Below are 20,534 nucleotides of genomic sequence, written 5' to 3'. Positions count from 1 at the left end.
ATAATTTCATATGTGAACAAAGAAGGAAATTAAACCAAGATGTCATCGTGATGAAATATTGTTGTGCTGATCTTTTTATGTGTATATACCATCATTCTATAAGATCAAGTTATAGTTAAAGAAATTCAGGGCATTCTTTGGTATCATAGTGTACTTCTGTTTCAAAAGGTTTTGATTGACAGCTGTCAATCACCGTATTATCAGGAAGAAATACAGTACAGTAAAAGGGTGTATTTACAGTAAAGTGATTCAGTTAGTCTTCAAAATTGTTTGAAAAAACCCATAAAGAGTTGCAACAAAACTTAACAATTACATATTGAATGTACATAATTGTGATATTGTTTGGAACCATAAATGTTCACCCCAATCCACTATCAACGACTCTACACTGACAAAAATATTTTCCCTCTCACAGTACTCAATTCTACAATGCGTTTGCACAAAATGGTACAAGAAAGTATCTCTTCTGTTCCTTTCAATTTAAGACAGCCACAAACTAACATTTTCACTTATTCCTTAGTGATTGTGATGGATAAAATTGCTATTATCCATACATTAATTGGACTGCTTGAAGCCATATTTGACAGCTCCTAACAAAAGCTTTTCAATTTGTGTGTTTAAAACGACATAAAGTGATGATAAACTGTCAAAAAGAATGTCTCTCTGCTGATCTTCAGTCCCGAACCTTTTGTAACGTGTTGGTTTGAAGTGAACGTTATAGTGTCCATATCTGTTGAAGAAGGGGTACTCTATGGCAATGCTCTCCCTTATATATACAACATGTATATAGTAGTCCTTGGCCCATTACAATGTATAAGCACGAGGTGTTGCATATGTATCTCCTTTCATGAAGTGTTGTCGTCCTTGTTATCAAAAGCAGGACATATCCTTCATATTACCTAACGTCGTAAAATAGGGCAGTGCTCTCCATCCGATCCAAGTCCCTGTTCTAACTGTTCTAGTCGGTCCATATAAGGGCAAAATTATCATTCCTTCGATCTTCAGAATAATTATCGTATGACTTCCCATATTCCTATTTGCTGCACCCTCCTAAAAGCAGGACCCCTATCGCTCGATTCGTTGGCTCGCTGGCGTAGGGGCCCTGCTCTTAGTATACGTATTGTTGTATTGATTTGATAGGGCACAGAATGTCCTGTATTTCGGATGCCGATCGCACTGTGGTACATGTCAGCCTCTACAATTACGAATAACCAGGTACACTTTTGGCAAATGAAGTATTCATATCCTATCCAAGTTCCTATCCTAGTATGTCCAGTTCTTATTGGGACACTGGGCATTTTCTGTGTAAATATTGTATCCATTGCACTTCATTGAGGAACAAGTGATGTAAATTGTTCGGCTGTGTAAAACAGCAAGTAATACACCACAGAGGCTTACATTGGCACAAAAACATATCTGTTGCAAACAAGCGATCAAACTGGATAACATTAACATTTCATTTTTATTCAAATTTTTGCTAGAAAAAGCCTTGCAATAGTGTCTCGTCATTGCACCGTACTAATACAAATATACAGTAAGACTGCAAAACGTCCAACAAGGACTGAATACATCACATGAATCAATATAAAAATATATACAAACGTTGTCAATATCATTGAACTGTAAAGCAATAAGAATCTGCTGAACGTAGATCAAATAAACCATTATCATAACATCAGACATTTTAATATAGTAAAACTGGGTCTGAGGTAGCAAAATTTCCAAGGGTTCAGTCACATGTTATTCAATTAATAACTATCACGTAGCTATCATTGTAGTATTGCGTAGTTGTAAAAACGAACAACATAAAATGCTGTCAGTCATTAAAACTTCATAACTTTGAGTCTTTGAGTTATGTCACTTCATAAATATCAATAAAAGTATTTTGATTCGGGCATTAGCAAGTTAGAAGGGCTTTTCATGTAATTTTAATCATAGTTTAGCAGTTTACTGAAGAAGAAGGGTGCTTGGCATGAAATATGTCTTTGTTAAGGCCAGGAGGGTGGATTTTTCTAACAAAAACTGACAGACTAACAATTTTGGCACAGAACATCTACAGCACAGTTTCTTTAGCTTCCATGAACTCCTTTTCCGTGAAGTTAAGATTGACATCGAGCATGTCCAAGGAAAACTGTGACGCCTTGATGACGTCACCCAGAGTCAAGCTGTCAAGACGTCTTGATGGTGACGCCTTCTCCTTCGCTTCTTCGCGCTTGGACACTCTTCTGACCGCCATGAAGGCGACGAATGCCCAGACGAGGGCGCCGGCTTTCAGCCCGATCCCGACACCAACAAAGGCCTGGAAGAACGCAGTAGTGACATGTTTATCAACGATGATTGTTCTTAGAGAACGGGCTATATACTAAAAAATCGCGCCAAGTAGCTGAGGATGGCAATTGAAGATGGTCATCTACAAATCTCGTACAGAAAATATTGTGGACCTGGATTCTTCCACAACCACAAGCCCCGAAGAAAACCTCTTATTAACAGGATGATCCCTTCACACGTGCATACAATTTTGTTAATAACAGAAGGATCCTATCAATAATGCAAATTTCCCCACTATTGATAGGATGGTAATTCCGACAGGCTTAAAGATGTGCAACAACTGCAATACGCCGTTGTCGTAATTAAGCACGAGACGTTTTGCCTGAGGCTACTGACAGGACGATCCTGTCAGCAGTGGAAAAATTTGCACTTCATTGTCCTGTCAGCAGCAGAAAAAGTGAGGATGATCCTGTCAGCAGTAGAACAATTTGTACTGCTGACAGGATTATCAGAAGAATTTGCACTGCGATCATCCTGTCAGCAGTGCAATTGTTTCTACTGCTGACAGGACAATGCAGTGTGGATTTTTCTACTGCTGACAGGATCATCCTGTCAGTAGCCTCATGCGAGAAGTTTTACTGACCTGCCGCAATAGAGCGTTGTCGTAAAGCCAGCAGGACCCCCTCTTGCCGCAGACGGTGCTCCACATCATACAGGAAGTATCAATCGCGGCGCCGAAGTAGATAGGAGCAGGAATGGAGGCTGTGTATGGGGATGATAGATGGACACTGATGCTGTATATTCGTCTACTTTCGCGGTGGCTTTATTTAGCTAAAATAAAGTTTTCGCGGTATTTTAAATTCACAGTTGAAGAGAATGCAAAACACCACATAATGAATTTACATTACGTATGATACAGGCTATAGCTGTGACACTTACAAAAACAGAAGTATTGTTTCAACGAAGAGTTACGATATTCGCTATACTCACCAAAAAGCCTAGTAGCAAGGTACTGCAAACCCAGGGCGAACGGTTTGTCTTCAACGTCTACTACTCTGCAATGGGGAAAATACACACTAGAAATAAATGTCTGCATCAGCAAATAGGGACAGGTTTAGTGTGATTCATTGTAAATGGTAGGTGACATAATTTGTAGGAGCGAACATTATTGAGTACTATTATGCTAGGAAGTTATTATTTTGTGCTCTAAAGGGTTTACAGTATTGATGATGAAGTTAAATTTTCAGAGTGACCTTTTGTCAGAATTCCAACATTGTGCCCTCAGCAAGTACTTAGCAGCTGGGCCGTACTGAAGCATCGCTTAGTAATCCATGACGGTACTGCAGTTTTGGAATTGTCGATTGACATGTAGACTGGTGACGGTTCGTGTGTTTGAAAATGAGTGTATGTGTTTTCAAACAACAACAATGTTCTCATGAATAGGTTTTACCTTATAAGGACCATGAACGCTGGAGCCTGTCCTATGGCGGTGACAATGGCAAGGAAGAACATGTACACGACAAATGGAATGGCCTTCGCTGTGCAGGGTGTTGGACACACTCCCGGCGTTGCATGTAGTCCACCTTTTATGCAAGCACATCCAGTGTAATTCTGAAAAAAATGAACATATACATTAGATATATTCTCATTGATAGCAAGAGTTCGAAGATCGCACGCCTCCGTGAAAACAGTTTCTCAGATTTTTTGTTTAATTGTAATTCATTGATTATGGAAATAAGGCTTTTTATTCAACATTACATGTGTACAGATCCACTGATAACTTCCTGTCACTTAACAGTGAACGTGATTAGCATTTGGAAAATAAATAACTGCGAAAACACAAACAGACCAAAAAGAATACTTTTCCGAATGAATGTCTCTTACATTGACCCCATTGCGGTGCTAGCATATTACCACTCACTTCCTGCCACGCCTCTGACAGTGTAAAAGCTAGTTCGGAGTTGCTACTACACATGTGCAGTGTCAAAGGTGAAGGCCCCCGGCTCGTATACAGTGCTCGCCTGAACATTGTCTAGGTTTGCATAACAACTGTCTAGATTTGCATAACAACGCCCTTTTGGCTTTGTTCGCGTCTCGGGGGCCTTCACCTTTGACACTGCACATGCGTAGTAACAACTCCGAACTAGCTTATTCAAATAAGTCACACACAGGAACATAACGAACAGACACACCGAAGACACTGACAACAGCATAAGCTCGCTCATCATTCCGTGTACGCATGCGCACGGTCAAAGGTGAGTACACCTGACTTGTGAACGGTTCTCGTCTCGACCATTGTCTCGATTTGCATAACAATGTCGATGCTTTTTTTATGCCTCAAAGGCCTCCACTTTTGTCATATTACCCACAATACATGTCGCTGCGCATACGTACTCGGAATGATGAACGAGCTAGCTTAAGCCCCCCTCTCACTGGACCCGCGGCACGCTGGCGGCGTCGCTGCGGCCGATCAAATTGACAAAGCACTCAACGAATTTCATCGACAAAAAATCTTTTTAAGCTTTGTGTGTTTTGCTGTCTTTTTGGTCAAACTTGTACGTTTGAATTATATTCCCATTATAAAGTAATACAAATCGAGTTTAGGTCGCAGCGACGCCGCCAGCGTGCCGCGGGTCCAGAGAGAGAGGGGGGGGGGCTTTATTGCGAAGCAAGCGCAATGATCTAACTTTGGGAGTTATGCCGTCATCCGCCGTGACGGTCCCCGTACATTTTTTTAATGCCTCAAAGGCCTTCACTTTTGTCATATTACCCACAATACATGTCGCTGCGCATGCGCACTCGGAATGGTGAACGAGCTTATTGCGAGGAAAGCGCAATGATCTGACCTTGGGGGTTATGCCGTCATCCGCCGTGACCGTCCCCGTACATCCGGCGAAGCACGGGCTGAAGTACGTGATCCAGTCGGCCCCGCACACGGGCTCGAACGTCGTCTCCTGGCAGCCGCAGTGCCCGTTACACATGTTGGGGAGGGTGATGTTGATCATCCACGGCGGGATCACCATGCCCGTGTCGTTACCGGCTGGCGAGGCTGTATGGTTTCAAATTTTTAATTTGTTTATTCGTTTATTTTATTTGCACAACAGGAAAATACATAATGCGATAAACAATAGATAAAAACAGGTGTAAGAGGAGAGAAAAAGCGTATATAGCTTATGATATAACAGGCCATCCTTCTCCATAATAATCAAAATTGATTACAACCGATAGATAATATAGCAAAGCAATACATGAAATATGATAACGATAGATTACAATAATCAAATGATAATATAAGAACTGAACATAAGATACCTGGAGTTGTGTAGGCCATCGTGTGAGCCATGTCGTGGTGAAGATGGGGAGTACTGTACATGTACCCAGCTTCTCCACCGGTAGCGTTGATGAGTGAGGATGCAATCGATGTGGGTACAACCGGAAGTGGCGTCATCGTGATGTTTGACGTATTTCCTACCATCAGTCCAGGACCCATATCAGTCAGTCCAGGAATGAATCCATAGAAACTGTGAAGGAATAGAATATAGTCTGATGAATATTCATCACCAACGAGCTTTAATGGCATGGCATCTGTCCACAGTACTGAAGAAGCATTCGAGACAATAAGAGATTCTATGTTTATTTTTCTATTTCCAATTTTTGGCCCTTATATTGCTTTTGGCCGCTTTAAAGTTAAAACGTAATACCTATTCTTCATAAATGCGGGGTGAATAGAAGACTTGTCAGAAGATTAAAACACACATCAAAAAGAAAATGAACAAACTGCACTAGTGACGTCTGGATGAACAATTTAGACAAAGCAACTATGATCGTAAGCCCTATTGCCTTTTCTCTGCCGTTGTTAAAAGTGTTTAAGTGATTATTATACATACCTAACATACGGTAGAGTTACCCCTGCCAGGTACATGTTGGGACACTCAAACGTGTACAGCACGCAGAACATGGCGAAGGAGACGATCTGGGTGCCGAAGCAGAAGTTGATGCAGCCCGGCAGGCCCCACTTGAAGCGCTTCACCAGATAACCGCCGCCGATGATGCCGATTGCAGCACCTGGGATACTTGCTACTCCTGAGGTGAAGATACATGCACCAGAGACTTAATACAGAAGGATATTTACACCAAACGTACATGTACGTATAAGAAACACTGTTTCATTGGTTGCCTCCAAACCCCTAAGGTGTTTTGAAAGCAACTTGGAGATTGGCTGTCATGCCTGACGTTCATTGGTTGGTTCCTCGTTTAAACTGGATGGAGTAAAGCGATGATCTATTTTGTAAGTGAGCCAATGAAAATGCAAGTCACCATAGCTACTTCTCTCCGAAAAGATGTTGAAGAAAAGAGATCATTATCTTTACCAGAAGCTGTTTTCTTACAGCCGACTCCTTCAATCAGAAGAAGATAATGATCTCCTCCTTAAACCTCTGCTCTAAGGAGCCAGTAGGATTGTAAATGTGTTTAGTTGACAGTGTTCCTATGTCATCGAGACACCGTCGCTTCTGCTGCTACTGTAAGATTATTGTAAGAATTCCAACGATAAGAACCACAGCTTACCGACGAGGAAGTTTGCCTGGGACGCGGACAGACTGAAGGTGAGTTCCATGTACTTGGGCAGGAACACGATGACGGCGTGGGTGATGTTGATCTCGAAGATTCCCATGATGTTGACACTGATGAACACCAGGTTGAACAGGATCCTCTTAAGAGCCTTGAAGAACCCTACAAGGAAGAGGAAGACATGTCTCTAATGTCTCTGGTTTCAAACGAAGTACGAACATCATAATTATCATCGTCATCATCATCGATTCGGGTTTATAACCAGGATTATCAACTGCATGCAGCTCTCCAAAAGTACCAACGAAATAAGAGGATAGTTTTTCTTATGAATTAAGATGATGGAAGGGTGCCCAACTGCCCATTGGTTATATGAGGACACCCCCAATCATAGACCGGAGTTGAATTTCTTAGGTCAACCATGTTGGGATATCTTAAGTTCTATTGGGTTCGACCACTATAACCTTTCTACTGTTGAAAATGCTGTATTTTGCCAGAAACGTTGTTTACATGGCACAAGAATTGTAAACATCTAGCTTACACAGCACGTAGCTTGTAGTCCGAGCTGTCGACCACTTAACACTTCAAACATTGGCGGAATTCTCAACATGTGTTTGTAAATATTTGGCTTTGTTTTGTTTACTGGGCCATACGTAGAATGCAGAAACACGGTCGCCATCCAAACATGTAAAGTGACTACTTGGTTTACCTAAATTGTTATGTACACACTCCAAAGAGACAGAGTGTCTCAAGTGTTGGGTAATTAAGAAAAATAATTTATTTACTTATAATTATTATAGATTGGAATCTATTTTCAATTTGTTTTAACAGTGATACGGTGGCATTTCACATGACTCGCAACGTTGGGATGGCGATTCATACTACAGGTCACAAAAGGTAGAGAACATAGAAACACGTATCCTTAGATGCGTGTATAGTTTCAAAAGGTTGGTAAGTCATTGAATAACAGGTACACAATCTTGGTACCCAACCAAGTCATTAGTACAACCTACGTTTTGATGACCATCTGTCACCTTCCTCAGGGCAATTCTGATTGGTTTAGATTGCAATGCAGCACAGGTGTCGCTGCTTATAGATGCGTTCCTAAACGCAAAGTTTGCGCTGCAGTGCAATGTGAACCAGTCAGAATTGCCCTGAGGAAGGTGACAGATGGTCACCGAAACGTCAGTTGAATGAATCACTTGGTTGAGAGCGAAGAGTCTTTTGATTCACGTGTCCTTACAACTCACCAAAGAAGATTTCCTTCGCCGTTTTTGTCTGAAGAATGTCTTCTACCTTTTCTTCGTCTTCATCTTCTTCCCTGATGGTCTCCATCTTCGTTTGTTCGGGATCCTTCGAGTCTTCGTCGGGCTTCGGTAAGGACCTCGGGAAGAAGAAGAAGGGGATGGCCACGAGGAAGAGGAGGAAGCTGCCGATGAGGAGCCCGAGCCACCACGCCCCTATCCACCGGGGGTCTCTACAAACGGCATAATGATGAGTTTTATTTGCAAGTTCTTGCCCGAGGGCTAATTGCAACGTGAAACAATACATAGAAAAAGTATGCAGAAAGTACAAGTTAACAAATGGTACCGGTGACAAGTGGAACAAGTGACTATTCTAAGATCTGCTACGGAATACAATCTACGCTTTTGGGGTTTGGCTTCTTTTTTGGAGACAGTGGAAGACGAAGTGTCCTACTTTTTCTGCAATGAGTGGGTTTTGAGAGGTTAGCAGGGTTCTAGTTTTTTTTCGTCAGTAAACGTTTGGCCATTGCGGTAAGTTTTGGAGGCTTCTTTAAATAGCTCTTTTTTTCCTGATTATTAGAGGGGCAGTTTGAGATGAAATGTAATTTAATAATAATGATAAAACACAAAACGTTTTCGATGATATCAAAACACAGAAACTAGTTGTCTCCTTAGTGATTGTAAAAGGACCAATGGAAAAGTACCGGTCAGTCTTTTTTTGGTTCAAGCACACAGTCCTCACAAGGCATAAAAATTGGGAACCATTTTCTTTACCCTCGACCTTATCCGATTACCCATCTGAATCCCACAAACCATATCGCTACGTACAGCTACGTTCTTTTTAAGGTCAGGTCACTTTCGTTGTACAGTATATTTTTTTTTGTCAAAGGAGTTTCAGAAAAACTACCATACCTGACCCTCGACAAGGTCCTATGTTAACTTTTTACCGTTACCACACGGCGCTGAATTTCGTACGACACCCCCACGACTGTCGCAAGAATGTCCTTTGTATCGTTGCTGACAGTCATAAATCTGTCGTACGACAATGTGACCGTGCCTTTGCGACCAGTTGTTCTTACGTTGGTACGATGGTGACCGACTCCACATCGACCCGATCGATGTCCACGAACATGTTGACCATGACGGCGCTGACGATGAAGCCGGCGGCGGGAGACAGAACCAGCATGAACCAGGAGAGCGCTACGGGGAGAACGGTCAGGTACATAGCACGCTCGTTCTCATTTAAATGTACATTTTGTAACTTCCGTTACCTTTTGAAGTAAGATGTTTCTGATAAGGTATGCCACATATAAGGTGCCAAATTTTAGTTTTTAAATGCCAGAAAAGTTTTAAGTCGTCATAAAAACGACAGTTTGGCACCTTATATGTGGCAAATCTTAATGTCAGGAACGCCTTACTTCAAATGGTAACGGAAATTACAAAATGTGTACATTTAAATGAGAACGAGCAAGCATTGAGTAGTCGTTCCACGTTCTACATCTCAATGCAGAAGTAGACTTCATTCAAGTGTGCTTTTTCTGAAAGACTATCGCTTGGTAGGATTATCTACGCTCTTAAGAAAATAGACAAAATTGATTGATGGTCAAGTGGTATGAGAGTTATGAAGAGTAATGTGTACAACTCTGGGTGACATATAGTGTCGTTTCTTCTCAACGTTTGGAGAAAATAAGATAAGATTGGGAAATAGATATCTAGTGTTTGATATTTCGATTCCATCTCCTTGTCAGTCCAACTTAATAAATCTAGTTACATTTCTTATCGGGCAACAGCATCATATAATCAAGATGAGTTACTGAAAGACTTCACATGATGGCACAACAAAACTGTATGCTATACAGTTGTAGGAAACTAATCTACTCTACAAAAGACTACATGTATGTAGTATAAGATGAGACTATACACCATATACAATCTTTGGTGGATATATGTACGGTGCATATATACACACATGTAGGATATCGGATATAGATACTTACATATGTACAGGGACGCGCTGACTTTGGGGGCGTGGTCGTCCAGATAAGCCACGCCTATAGTCATCATCGGCGTGGAGCCTGCTCCAATCAGTAGCTCTCCCAGCATCAGTAGACCGTAATATGAGCTGCCTGTGGTTGTGGATGTAATAATGTGATAGATCAGACACGTGATGTCAGCAATTGGTCAAAAGTGGCAAGAAGTTGATTCTGACCCCCACCTCTGTTGATTGATCCAATAAGTATCTCTTCTAGCATCGACAAACTGTAATATGAACTGCCTGTGGCTGGGGACGTGGAAGTTATAAAATAAATTAGACACGTGATGTCAGCAATTGGTCAAAAGTGGCAAGAAGTTGATACCGACTCCCGTCTCTGTTGAGTGATCCAATCAGCAACTCTCCCATCATCAGTAAACCGTAATATGAGCTACCTGTGGGTGCGGACGTAGGAATGTGATAGTTTAGACACGTGATGTCAAAAGTGGCAGGAAGTTGGTTCCGACTCCCGTCTCTGTTGAGTAATCCAATCAGCAGCTCTCCCAGCAACAGTAAACCGTAATACGAGCTGCATGTACCTGTGGCTGCAGACGTAGGAATGTGATAGTTAGACACGTGATGTCAGCCATTGATCAAAGGTGTCAGGAAGTTGATACCGACTCCCGTCTCTGTTGAGTGATCCAATAAATATCTCTTCTAGCATCAATAAACTGGAATATGAACTGCCTGTGGTTGGGGATGTGGGAAGTTATAAGATAGATTAGACACTAGATGGGATGCTAGCGATTTGTCAGAAGTGACCGGAAGCTGATACTGACACCCGTCCCTGTAGAGTGATGTTTGGTGTGCCCTTAAGCAAATGCTATGTGTTCTGTAAAGACATAACAAGCCAGTTTCATTACAAACTGTACTTACTCTGCAAAGCAGAGCGATACGCCAGTTCACCAGTTGTGCGAAATAAACAAGCAAACAAACAAACGAACGAACGAACGAACGAACGAACGAACGAACGAACGAACGAACGAACAAAGTGATTCCTTACCGGCAGCGGCAGACTCTTGTGCTGCAGAGCAGACTTCACTCTCCTCAGCTGAGTGACCGACATGACACGTGTTGGTCGCGTTGTCCACGGAATGGGCTTCATAATCATAGCTTAAAAAAACCATATCTCTTGTTTATGCATCTGCAGAAAATTGTTGTAATAGGAAGTCTGTTTTTACAGGAAATACGTTGCAGCTGTAGATATGGCCATATGTCAAAACTATCATCATCGTTATAAGACTATGTTTTGAAATACGACGAAGTCAATTATAATCTAAAATAATGTTGGATCATTCTATCTCGGCCCATAGCGAGGGCGGTTTGCAATATCTAAATACTTATGGGTAATAATTCCTCCTTTCCTTCTTCTGCCATAACGCACAGCTGCCGAGGAATCGGCAATTACTGACATACTGCCAAAGGTCATTCTCAAGGTTTAGGCGGGGCTTCACACCCTCAAGGCGAAGGTGGCCAGATCAAAATCAATTAAAAGCGACCTAATTTTATTGGTTGATAAATATCACTCACTTTCCCATGAAGAAGTGTGGCATCGCCATGAAGAAGGCTCCCAGGCCCATTGAGCATGCGCCGAGGCCGAGGATGACGGGGCGGTGACTTCTCCCCCCCAGGTAGCTGACGAAGGCGACGACGCACAGCGCGGAGAACTCCGCCCCGCTGGCCAGGGAACCCGTGGACGAACTGTTCAGCTTAAACTGCTTCTCTATCGATGTCAGCACGCCTTTGAAATAGCCGTTTTGCACGAATCCCTAAATGGATAAATAGATCACTATTAAATGAAATGGTGAACGCAAAATTTACAAACTTAATGAAATATGTGATGTTTATTCTCTGTTGAAATGTTCTTCCAAAATCTATATCGATCCTTTTGAATCACTCATAAGTCTCTAAATTTGCTGTATAGAAACCAGTAGAATGTAAAACAATTAAAACACAATCATTACACAATTTCAAACTTTGCTACACCAAAATACTACAACCTAGCTAGTTACAGTACCAAGAGAGAAAATCCTATTGATATCACATACAGTATGTTCCTTATTGTTGAAGCATAAACATGACAAACATTCAGTTGTCACTGGGTGGTAAAGAAATTACGAAAATTGTAATCACTAGAAAAGCAATATTTTCCCTAATGCTAGCAATAAGCTATATCCAAAACATAGGATATACGTCTTACGTATTTTCACTTCAAAATTTTTTTCAGTCTTCTATTCTACTTTAAAAAAAAGAGAAGATATTTCAAAATAACAGGAGACCAGGGACCAAGGACGACAATTTATCGAACTTGTCGTTGGTTTGAAAAAAGAAATCAACAAGCAAGTTGACCAAAAAAGTAAAATCAAAAGAATTCAATAGTCGAATCTTAACGACTTTCTTGTCGTATCACATCAAAGTCCATGTATCGTCAGAAACGTTCCTGACATTCGTTAATGCAAATTATAGACGTACATTGTAGACGTCTATTTCAGAAGAACAGTACTAATCAGCCTTCAGTGTTTTCGGCATTTAATAGTTCTCAAAAAAGTAAAAACATAAGAAACTCATCTTACCTCGAAGAACATGAGAAGGCAGAAGCACAGGAGATACCATCTGACGGTGGCGAACCGCTGGATAAAAGACGGCCTCCATCCTCGGAGACCACACAGCCTCCCTTCTCGGGAACCTTCGTTCTCCGCCGGGAGAAGGTCGTACCTCTTCGGCAAATCTCCGTTCCCGTGCTCGGCTGTTCTCGGCTCCATGGCTGTTCCTTCTGTGAACCCGAGCGAATCTGTGAAACATTTAAAAGGCAGGCTATGACGTGTCTAATCTCTCTCTTCTCACGTGTTCATCTTTGTAGTTACAAAATCATGTCGTCACACCACAAACTAATTAGCTATTAGCCTATATACTAGACAAGAATTGATTTGAATCTTAACGCATGCGGCCTAAAACTTGAATTTCAATCTGTTACAGAATGTTGTAGAAAAGGATGCAATACATTAATACATTATATCCATAATAAGATTAGATTTTGCGCTATTTATTTGAATCTTATTTCTTTCAGAAGGGAGATGGACAATATCTGAGGGAATGCCGGCCAGAGAATCGCACACACACCTCCCCTAAGTGGCCTGGAAGCCGACCTGAGGTCGCCACAATTGCTTGCACAACTGATACTGGTGTCCAAAATAAAGACTTCCCCACCCGTTCAAATAATGGCCGAAGATTGTAGCAATATTAGCGTCGCGTCCGACGCTTCTTGACCGTTCAACCGCCCCGTTTTGTAGATAAAAAGTTAAGTGATATTTACAGGACGAAGATGTGGTCCACACATGTTATATCAAAAGAGGTACGAACTAAGTTATTCTTTCGTATAAAGTTACAGGAAGAAACCGTCGACTTTGTGTTTTTCGCAGAACGGAGCTTTCAAGAACGATAACATTTGAACCTGGATCAAATCTCGGTACTTCACATGACGACTAGAACATGAGGCAACGATTAGACAAACGTCGGTCAAAGTCAAAGGTGTGAAAGTTCAGCTGAACGAAAGGACAATGCCCTTGCTAAAAGCACTTTGCTTTCTCTGATGTGTTTGTGTTATCTGTATTATGTCTTCACTACATTAGATTAGTTATTTCTAATGGTTAGATATTAGAAGTAGTTCAATTATCATGTATCTTCAAGTTGCCATACATCGTACCTGTCGCAAATGTCGTGCAATAGAGTTCTTTTAAAGTTCTATTTAAAGGGCCTAAATTCAAACCAACGATGCGTTTTTTTACTACTTTCACCGATAGATATTTCGTATTGTAAATATTCTTTTACGTACATATGATTAAAGCTAAATGGCAACGTACACCATCTGAATACGACTACATGTAGTACATGACTCGACATGTTGAAGTATTCATATACTTGTACTAAAGTTAATCATTTTGTATACCATTGTTTGTTGTTTGCATGTATAGTTGTAGAAGACCTTACGAAAGTCGCTGTACTTTTGTCGTGCCAATAAAGATTTCTATGTATCTTCAAAACTGGCTACTGTTCGTTAACTGCATGTTTTTCATCTACCAATGTTGCGATGTTAAAGGTCATATAAATTCAAATAAACTTATCTAAACTTTACCTCCGGCGTTTCATTCAAGACGCCGCCATGTCAGACATTCAGGTCATATCTCTTAAAATGTTTCACTCTTTAAATACATACGAGGTCAGATAATTGTCCGACAGGACTGTTTTTCTAAATGTCGCTCATATGGTCAGGCATCTAGGTATTTAGGTCATATCTGTAGACAATTTACACCTTTAGCTCTTCTGATGGTAGCTGACTATTCAGCCTACCGGGTACCAGGAAAGCCATACAAATATAAGAGGGTACCTAAGAAAGTGCATAATTTCAATCCAAGGCTGTAGAGTAGTGTATTGTGCGCTTATTGTGTACGTTGTGTTACTGAATGTAACAGTTGTGTATATGATATACACAGTACTACTGTCAGTCAAAGTAGAGTATGAACAATACGAAGACTTTCTTGGACCACATAGTATAAAGCCCATCGTGCATTTTCAAAACTCGAATACAGGTTCATTGAGAAAATTCATTAGATGACATTCTGTAAACGTCATGTTCTGCTGTTTGATACTCTTCACTCTGCGCTGATATTTCTCAAAGTGTTTTGTCACTTCTGCAAATAACCCATGTTAGTGCAATGTCTAATCCTGACATTAGTCACAGACAGAGGTGGCGCCGGAGAAGTGAAGTCAATATTTAAAGACTACACGTTGAAAAGGGAGGGGGGCAGTTATTTGTTTATTTAGCATGTATAATGTCACGCCCTTGGGGCCCAGGGTGCGTGTGTTGTGTGCTGCTTTCTCAACGGTTTCTGCCTTCTTTCCTTCCCTTCTTGCCTTCTTGCCTTCTTCCCTTCTTCCCTCCTTCCTTCCCTCCTTCCTTCCTTCCCTCCTTCCTTCCTTCCTTCCTTCCTTCCTTCCTTCCTTCCTTCCTTCCTTCCTTCCTTCCTTCCTTCCTTCCTTCCTTCCTTCCTTCCTTCCTTCCTTCCTTCCTTCCTTCCTTCCTTCCTTCCTTCCTTCAATCCCTTCAATCCCTTCTCCCTCCTTCTTTTCCTCCTGCCTTTATTCCTCCTTTCAAGCTTTGTTAATAAAGAATGTTACATACAGACTATGAAAGTTACTGATTGGTTGTTGACAGTGGCGTTTCCTTGCCGCGTCTGGGCATTCAATTGGCAAGTCGTAAATAAGATCTTTCTATCTTTTGTTAAATTCTACTATTCTACCATACATTCACTCTTTTACCTTTCTAGCGGTGAAATTTCGTGCTGAACAGTATGACAACTTTTAAGTCCTGTAAATAACTAGTTTAGACAATCAATTGCCATAACAACTCTCTGTAGCTTTATCAACTAGACTATAGGGGACCATAGGGGTCCAAGACCCACCCCAAGCAAAAAATTGAATAAATAAAAATCTAACGACAACTTTTCATATCATTCTACATGTTCGCAAACTTAGCCGAAAAATAAACGAAAGAAGGTGAAAACGTTGCCACCTTGTGTGAGGTAATCAATAGGGTTACGCAAAGTTCATTACACCGTTAATCTGTTTGTTTCACCCCGTGAAAGGTACATTGTACCATGCCGTCTTTATACCCTGTTACACAGCAGAAAAATCGATCGTCTGCCAGCTCTAGATGACATTTTCGGCAATATTACGAAGGCTGTTCTCTTGATCGTCACGCAATTTTAGGGATCGGCCGATAAGTACAATAAGAATACGCTCGATCCTCTGTCGATTTAAAATCGGGCGGTCTTCTGACGATCAAATACGGCCGAAACTCGCCGACTGTATGACAGTGGCTTCAACAATATCTATAACAATACGCGCTATGGCAAAAATTACTAACAATAGTAAAATCTGGCAAAAAAAAACATCAGCATGTGAAAGCGTTTTTTCAATTTTCAGGGATCAGCCGATGAGTATAAGAAAAATGCGCTCGATCCTCTGTCAGTTTAAAATCGGGAGACATTCTGGCGATCAACAAATGCAACCGAAGCTCGTAGATTGTGTTACTATACAGGGGCTTTATCAATATCTATGACAACACACGTTCGGGCAAAAATTACTAACACATGGCAAGAAAACATCAGGACGTGAAAGTGTTTTTCAAAAACAAGCCTTTCTCTGTGAATGATTACTTTTACTTTTATATCCAGCACTACAAACAGAGCTTTGTCAGCGCCGATAGAGGTTCTTTGAAGTCCCAGGGTTGTTACGGGATTGACGACAGACGAAAACAGGTTGGGAAGACTAAGGTCAACTTGGGGACAAAGTCTAGTTTACCGGATGTATGAAAGGCGTGCAAATGTTCTCCATATGTTTAGTGGCAAAGTGTGAAAAATTTCTATAAAGATCGTATATTTAGTACCAGTAGCCTATTGTTACAACAAAGTCAGACACAGTTTACTGACGCATGTACGTTTTTCCCTATGTTTTTACCATGTATTTGTAATTAGCCCACGGGCATGAACTTGCTATAAACTTCTTATTACAGTATTACTACGAAGAATGTGGGATTATCGTACAAAGAACCGATACAGTATCTGCGCCAAACATGAATAGAAGAAAAAAGAACAAAATAACACAGTTGGTCTTTTACTACAACGTTAGATCGTATTGTCATTGGCACTGAAAACTATGTAACGTTACTCCTTCAAAAGCATAACTGTTACTATGAGCACATGTAAGGTTTGGCACGCGACTTATATCTGCTTTTTACATCACGAAGAAAAGAACAGCCGCCTGGTGACATTTGGTGAATTAGCTATTTCCCCACATCACAAAGCATGGAAAAGTATTCAATATGCTAGTCAGACTTTGGCAATCTGAGTGCAAGCATTTAGAAATTATTATGTACGCTATGATGATAATAATATCGAATTCAGTAACATATTCAAAGGTATCATATTACTTCTTCTTCATCCTCTTAAGTCATTCCCACATACGTCATATGTGCTTGAGTGCGTGAATGAGTGAGTGTGATGAGTGAGTGATTGAATGAGTAAATGAGTGAGAAGGTAGATGGGTATCTTATCGTTACTCAGTACTTCTTGCCTATTTACGTTTTATGCTACATTTATGCCCGTGTGTGTTAAAATGAGAATTAAACAATCGACCGTAGATTTGTTAGAATGAAATGAAAATAGTCGTTGTTTAACTGAACAAAAACAAATCACGTTCCCAGGAAATAATTAGCGCTAAATGCCGCGCTGACAGACCCGTGCCTACACAGCGCCTTATCTAGTCTAGACGGCCTTTGACTCAAACCGACTGAAGCGGCAGTGACACAAAACAGACATGGGCTCGGATTTTCTGCCCAATTTCAAATTCCCCACCCCAAAAGACTCAATCAATGGCTCTCTGCATGTTTTCCCAAGTGACAACAAACTCGTTAAACATGAAGAATTATGGCCTCTCCAATTAAACCGATACACTGAGCTAACCTCTACTGAAGACTGAAGTATACAAGACTTCTGTGGGCCTTCGGTTTGTGCTACTTGGATTCTACAGCTTGTTATGTTAACGTATGAGCTAAAGGTTATATGTAACTGATATTACTAAATGTTATGGACCAACATGTTTTAAAGAGATATATGCAACGTTTAAAAAGTTATTAATGCTCCCCTATGTCAATTCCTTATTATTAATCAGTCCGCCATGAAACAGCGTATGAACTTTTTTAGTACAAACAACACGTAAAACTCGAGATATTTTTTTTCAGCCTTGATTTAACCTTGAAAGTATTCAATATACACTAATTCGGCCGTTTTTCAAGGGAGGAGGTCAGGGGTCCTTTTAACATACCATCGGAAAATATAAGAAGAATTGTTTTACAAATAAGATAACGTTACAATCAGTATTCCATAATCATATTCAGCAAATAAAGATAATTCGATAAGATATCGCTTTGGAGTTCTAAGACACTATTTCAGTAGCGCCATACAACAATAAAACTAAAACATAGTAAAGCAATTTAAGCTAAGTTGTAAATTGGAATTGAACAATTGAAGGTTCTGTACCCTATATACAAAGTAACAGATCTTTTATTATTTTCAAAAGAAGTTCGGCGAATTCAAGGACCTACACATTTTTCCTGTCTTTCTTCTGTTGTTTTCGACTCTCTCTCTCTCTCTCTTGAAAATTATTTGGGCTTCAACACTACACGTATCTCAAACGAAAATAGTTAAAGCTATATAATGGTCATTTGGAAGTATTCTGAATACTCTCTAGAACGATATATACCATCAAATACTTTTACAATTGTGAGGTATAATTGTTTCAATTCTACACAATTGCTAGATAGAAAAAAACAACAACTAATTCACCTACCAGTTTCCAAGTCGATGCTTGCTCGGTGACGCCATAGGAAGTTTCACGGGTTTATTCTTAAAGAAGCCCCAGACGTCTTAAAGATCGTCTCCTGTGAAACATTAAGATAAGGGAGAGTGAAGATTGGGGAATAAGTCTTACAGACGCAACCGGAGCATGGGGACATATCTGACCACGATAAAATTATGGACATCATCTGTTCATGATTATCATGTGGCGACAGAGACGAAGACAAGAAAATTATGATATCTAAAAATAATAATGGCATACTAAGTGAATGAACGAGGAAATTAACGAACGAATGGTACCATTCAGATGCATTCGGAGCACGTGGAGCATATCTGACCACGATAAAATAATCTGTTCATGATTATATCCAGTGGCGAGAGATGAAGACAAGAAAATTATGATATCTAAAAATAATAATGGCATATTAAGGGAATGAACGAGGAAATGAATGAACGAATGGTGTTTACCAACAAGAAATCAGTGAATCTTCACAGTACTCCCTTTTTATACATTGATATGAAAATAGAGAAGGCGTTTTCAAAAATAATTTCTAGTTATAATTCTACTATATATTGGCAACACCATTCAGCTGTATAGCGGTACATGCTTCGTTTTCCTAGCCAAAACGAACCATATGCCTTGAGGTGATCGAGAGATTTCGCATGTCATGAGGTGTATGATATATGTTTCGGTCCTTAGGTCACCCCTCTAACAACCCTACACTAACTATTATGCTAACAACCACAAGTTACTTATCAATTTAGAAAAAAATTACGAAGGAAAGAAAGCACTTCTATGAAACGAAGCAAAAAACATGTAAGTTGTCCAAGTTGAGAAGACATCGGATTTTGATACTTTCGAACAGGCTTGCTGGCCGTGTGTGGCTTACTTCAAGGGTGAGAAACTATGTTCCGAAAGGGACCTAAATGTATGTAAATTTACTTAACTTTTCTGATCTATATCCAATCTGGAGTACCTGCCGTCTTTATCTCAAGCTAGACACGGGCAAACAGTTGATAGTCCGTATCTGGAACACCACTTACTAAAGAAGCGGTTGACAGGAAGGTTTTCTATTTGAAAAATGGGACTTGGTCTCAGCGGAGCAGGTCTTTTTGTACTACTTTATCTTCATAGATATGTATACATCTTCATAAAACTTCCACCCGGGTACTGCAACCTTAGCGTCTACCAGGCTCCACAGGTCGCTGGAGAAATAGTAGAAATTCGGCAAATAGACAGATAACATACCAGAGGAAGTCGCAAACTGTCCAGCCACTGGCCAGCTAACTCCTTTGGCATGTTATCTGTCTATTTGCCGCATTTCTACTATTTCTTCGGCGACCTGTGGAGCCTGGTAGAGGCTACTCCAACCTCATACAACGCTCGTTCTCATTTAAATGTACAGATTTTGTAACTTCCGTTCCCGTTTGAAGTAAGACGTTCCTGACATTAAGATATGCCACATATAAGGTGCCAAACTGTCATTTTTAAAAGCCAGAAAAGTTTTAAGTCGTCATAAAAACGACAGTTTGGCACCTTATATGTGGCATATCTTAATGTCAGGAACCTCTTACTTCAAACGGTAACGGAAGTTTCAAAATGTGTACATTTAAATGAGAACGAGCGACAAAGGAGTTTTAAGATTATCAACCCATGCTCATACGTAAGGAAAGGCATAGTCACATTCATCGTACGATTTCTTATAAACACTTGCGGCAAAATCCACGACTGTTTCAAAAGAAAGTCCCCATCTTGCTCTACGACAAAATAACAAGCTCAGTTTAGTACATAGCCGGAACGCCTGTGATATAAGTGCATTTTGTAATGTTGTTGTGATTCTACGGGAAGTTTTACAACAAAACGCCGGACTACATTTCTCGATCCGTTGGTCATTTAAGTGGCATTATATACGATTAGTATTTATTGTCGTTTTTACAATCATTTATTTACGTAGTAAGTTGAATCAGACCTCTATCATTGCAAGTATGCTGAAAATAGTTGTGAATAGA

General features: G+C 40.4%; 1 protein-coding gene across 1 annotated transcript; it reads right to left on the bottom strand.

Moving 5' to 3' along the window:
- Nucleotides 1–1,443: 1,443 nt before the first annotated feature.
- Nucleotides 1,444–13,525, bottom strand: LOC136425551 (solute carrier organic anion transporter family member 2A1-like). The gene is made up of 15 exons (XM_066414468.1): nt 13,231–13,525; nt 12,684–12,901; nt 11,641–11,879; nt 11,114–11,223; nt 10,076–10,204; nt 9,158–9,278; nt 8,085–8,311; nt 6,835–6,999; nt 6,156–6,351; nt 5,581–5,789; nt 5,115–5,317; nt 3,719–3,879; nt 3,259–3,323; nt 2,912–3,030; nt 1,444–2,299 (listed from the first exon to the last, which is right to left on the bottom strand). The coding sequence occupies exons 2-15, from the start codon at nt 12,870–12,872 to the stop codon at nt 2,054–2,056; spliced, it is 2,379 nt and encodes a 792-aa protein (XP_066270565.1). The 5' UTR covers nt 12,873–12,901; nt 13,231–13,525; the 3' UTR covers nt 1,444–2,053.
- Between the last annotated feature and the right edge of the window lie 7,009 nt (nt 13,526–20,534).

The sequence above is a fragment of the Branchiostoma lanceolatum genome, chromosome 19 (genome assembly GCF_035083965.1).
Source record: "Branchiostoma lanceolatum isolate klBraLanc5 chromosome 19, klBraLanc5.hap2, whole genome shotgun sequence".
NCBI classification, from domain to species: Eukaryota; Metazoa; Chordata; class Leptocardii; order Amphioxiformes; family Branchiostomatidae; genus Branchiostoma; species Branchiostoma lanceolatum.
Note: the sequence above shows the minus strand (reverse complement) of the source record. Positions and strands in the feature narration are given on the sequence as shown.

Excerpts from the sequence above, each read along its gene's own strand:
- LOC136425551 (XM_066414468.1), bottom strand. The coding sequence starts at position 12,872 with ATGGAGCCGAGAACAGCCGAGCACGGGAACGGAGATTTGCCGAAGAGG. Across the intron at positions 9,279-10,075 it reads CAGCGCGTCCCTGTACATAT|CGCTCTCCTGGTTCATGCTG; the intron begins GTAAGTATCTAT and ends TTCTCCCCGTAG. Across the intron at positions 2,300-2,911 it reads ACAACGCTCTATTGCGGCAG|GCCTTTGTTGGTGTCGGGAT; the intron begins GTCAGTAAAACT and ends GCGTTCTTCCAG.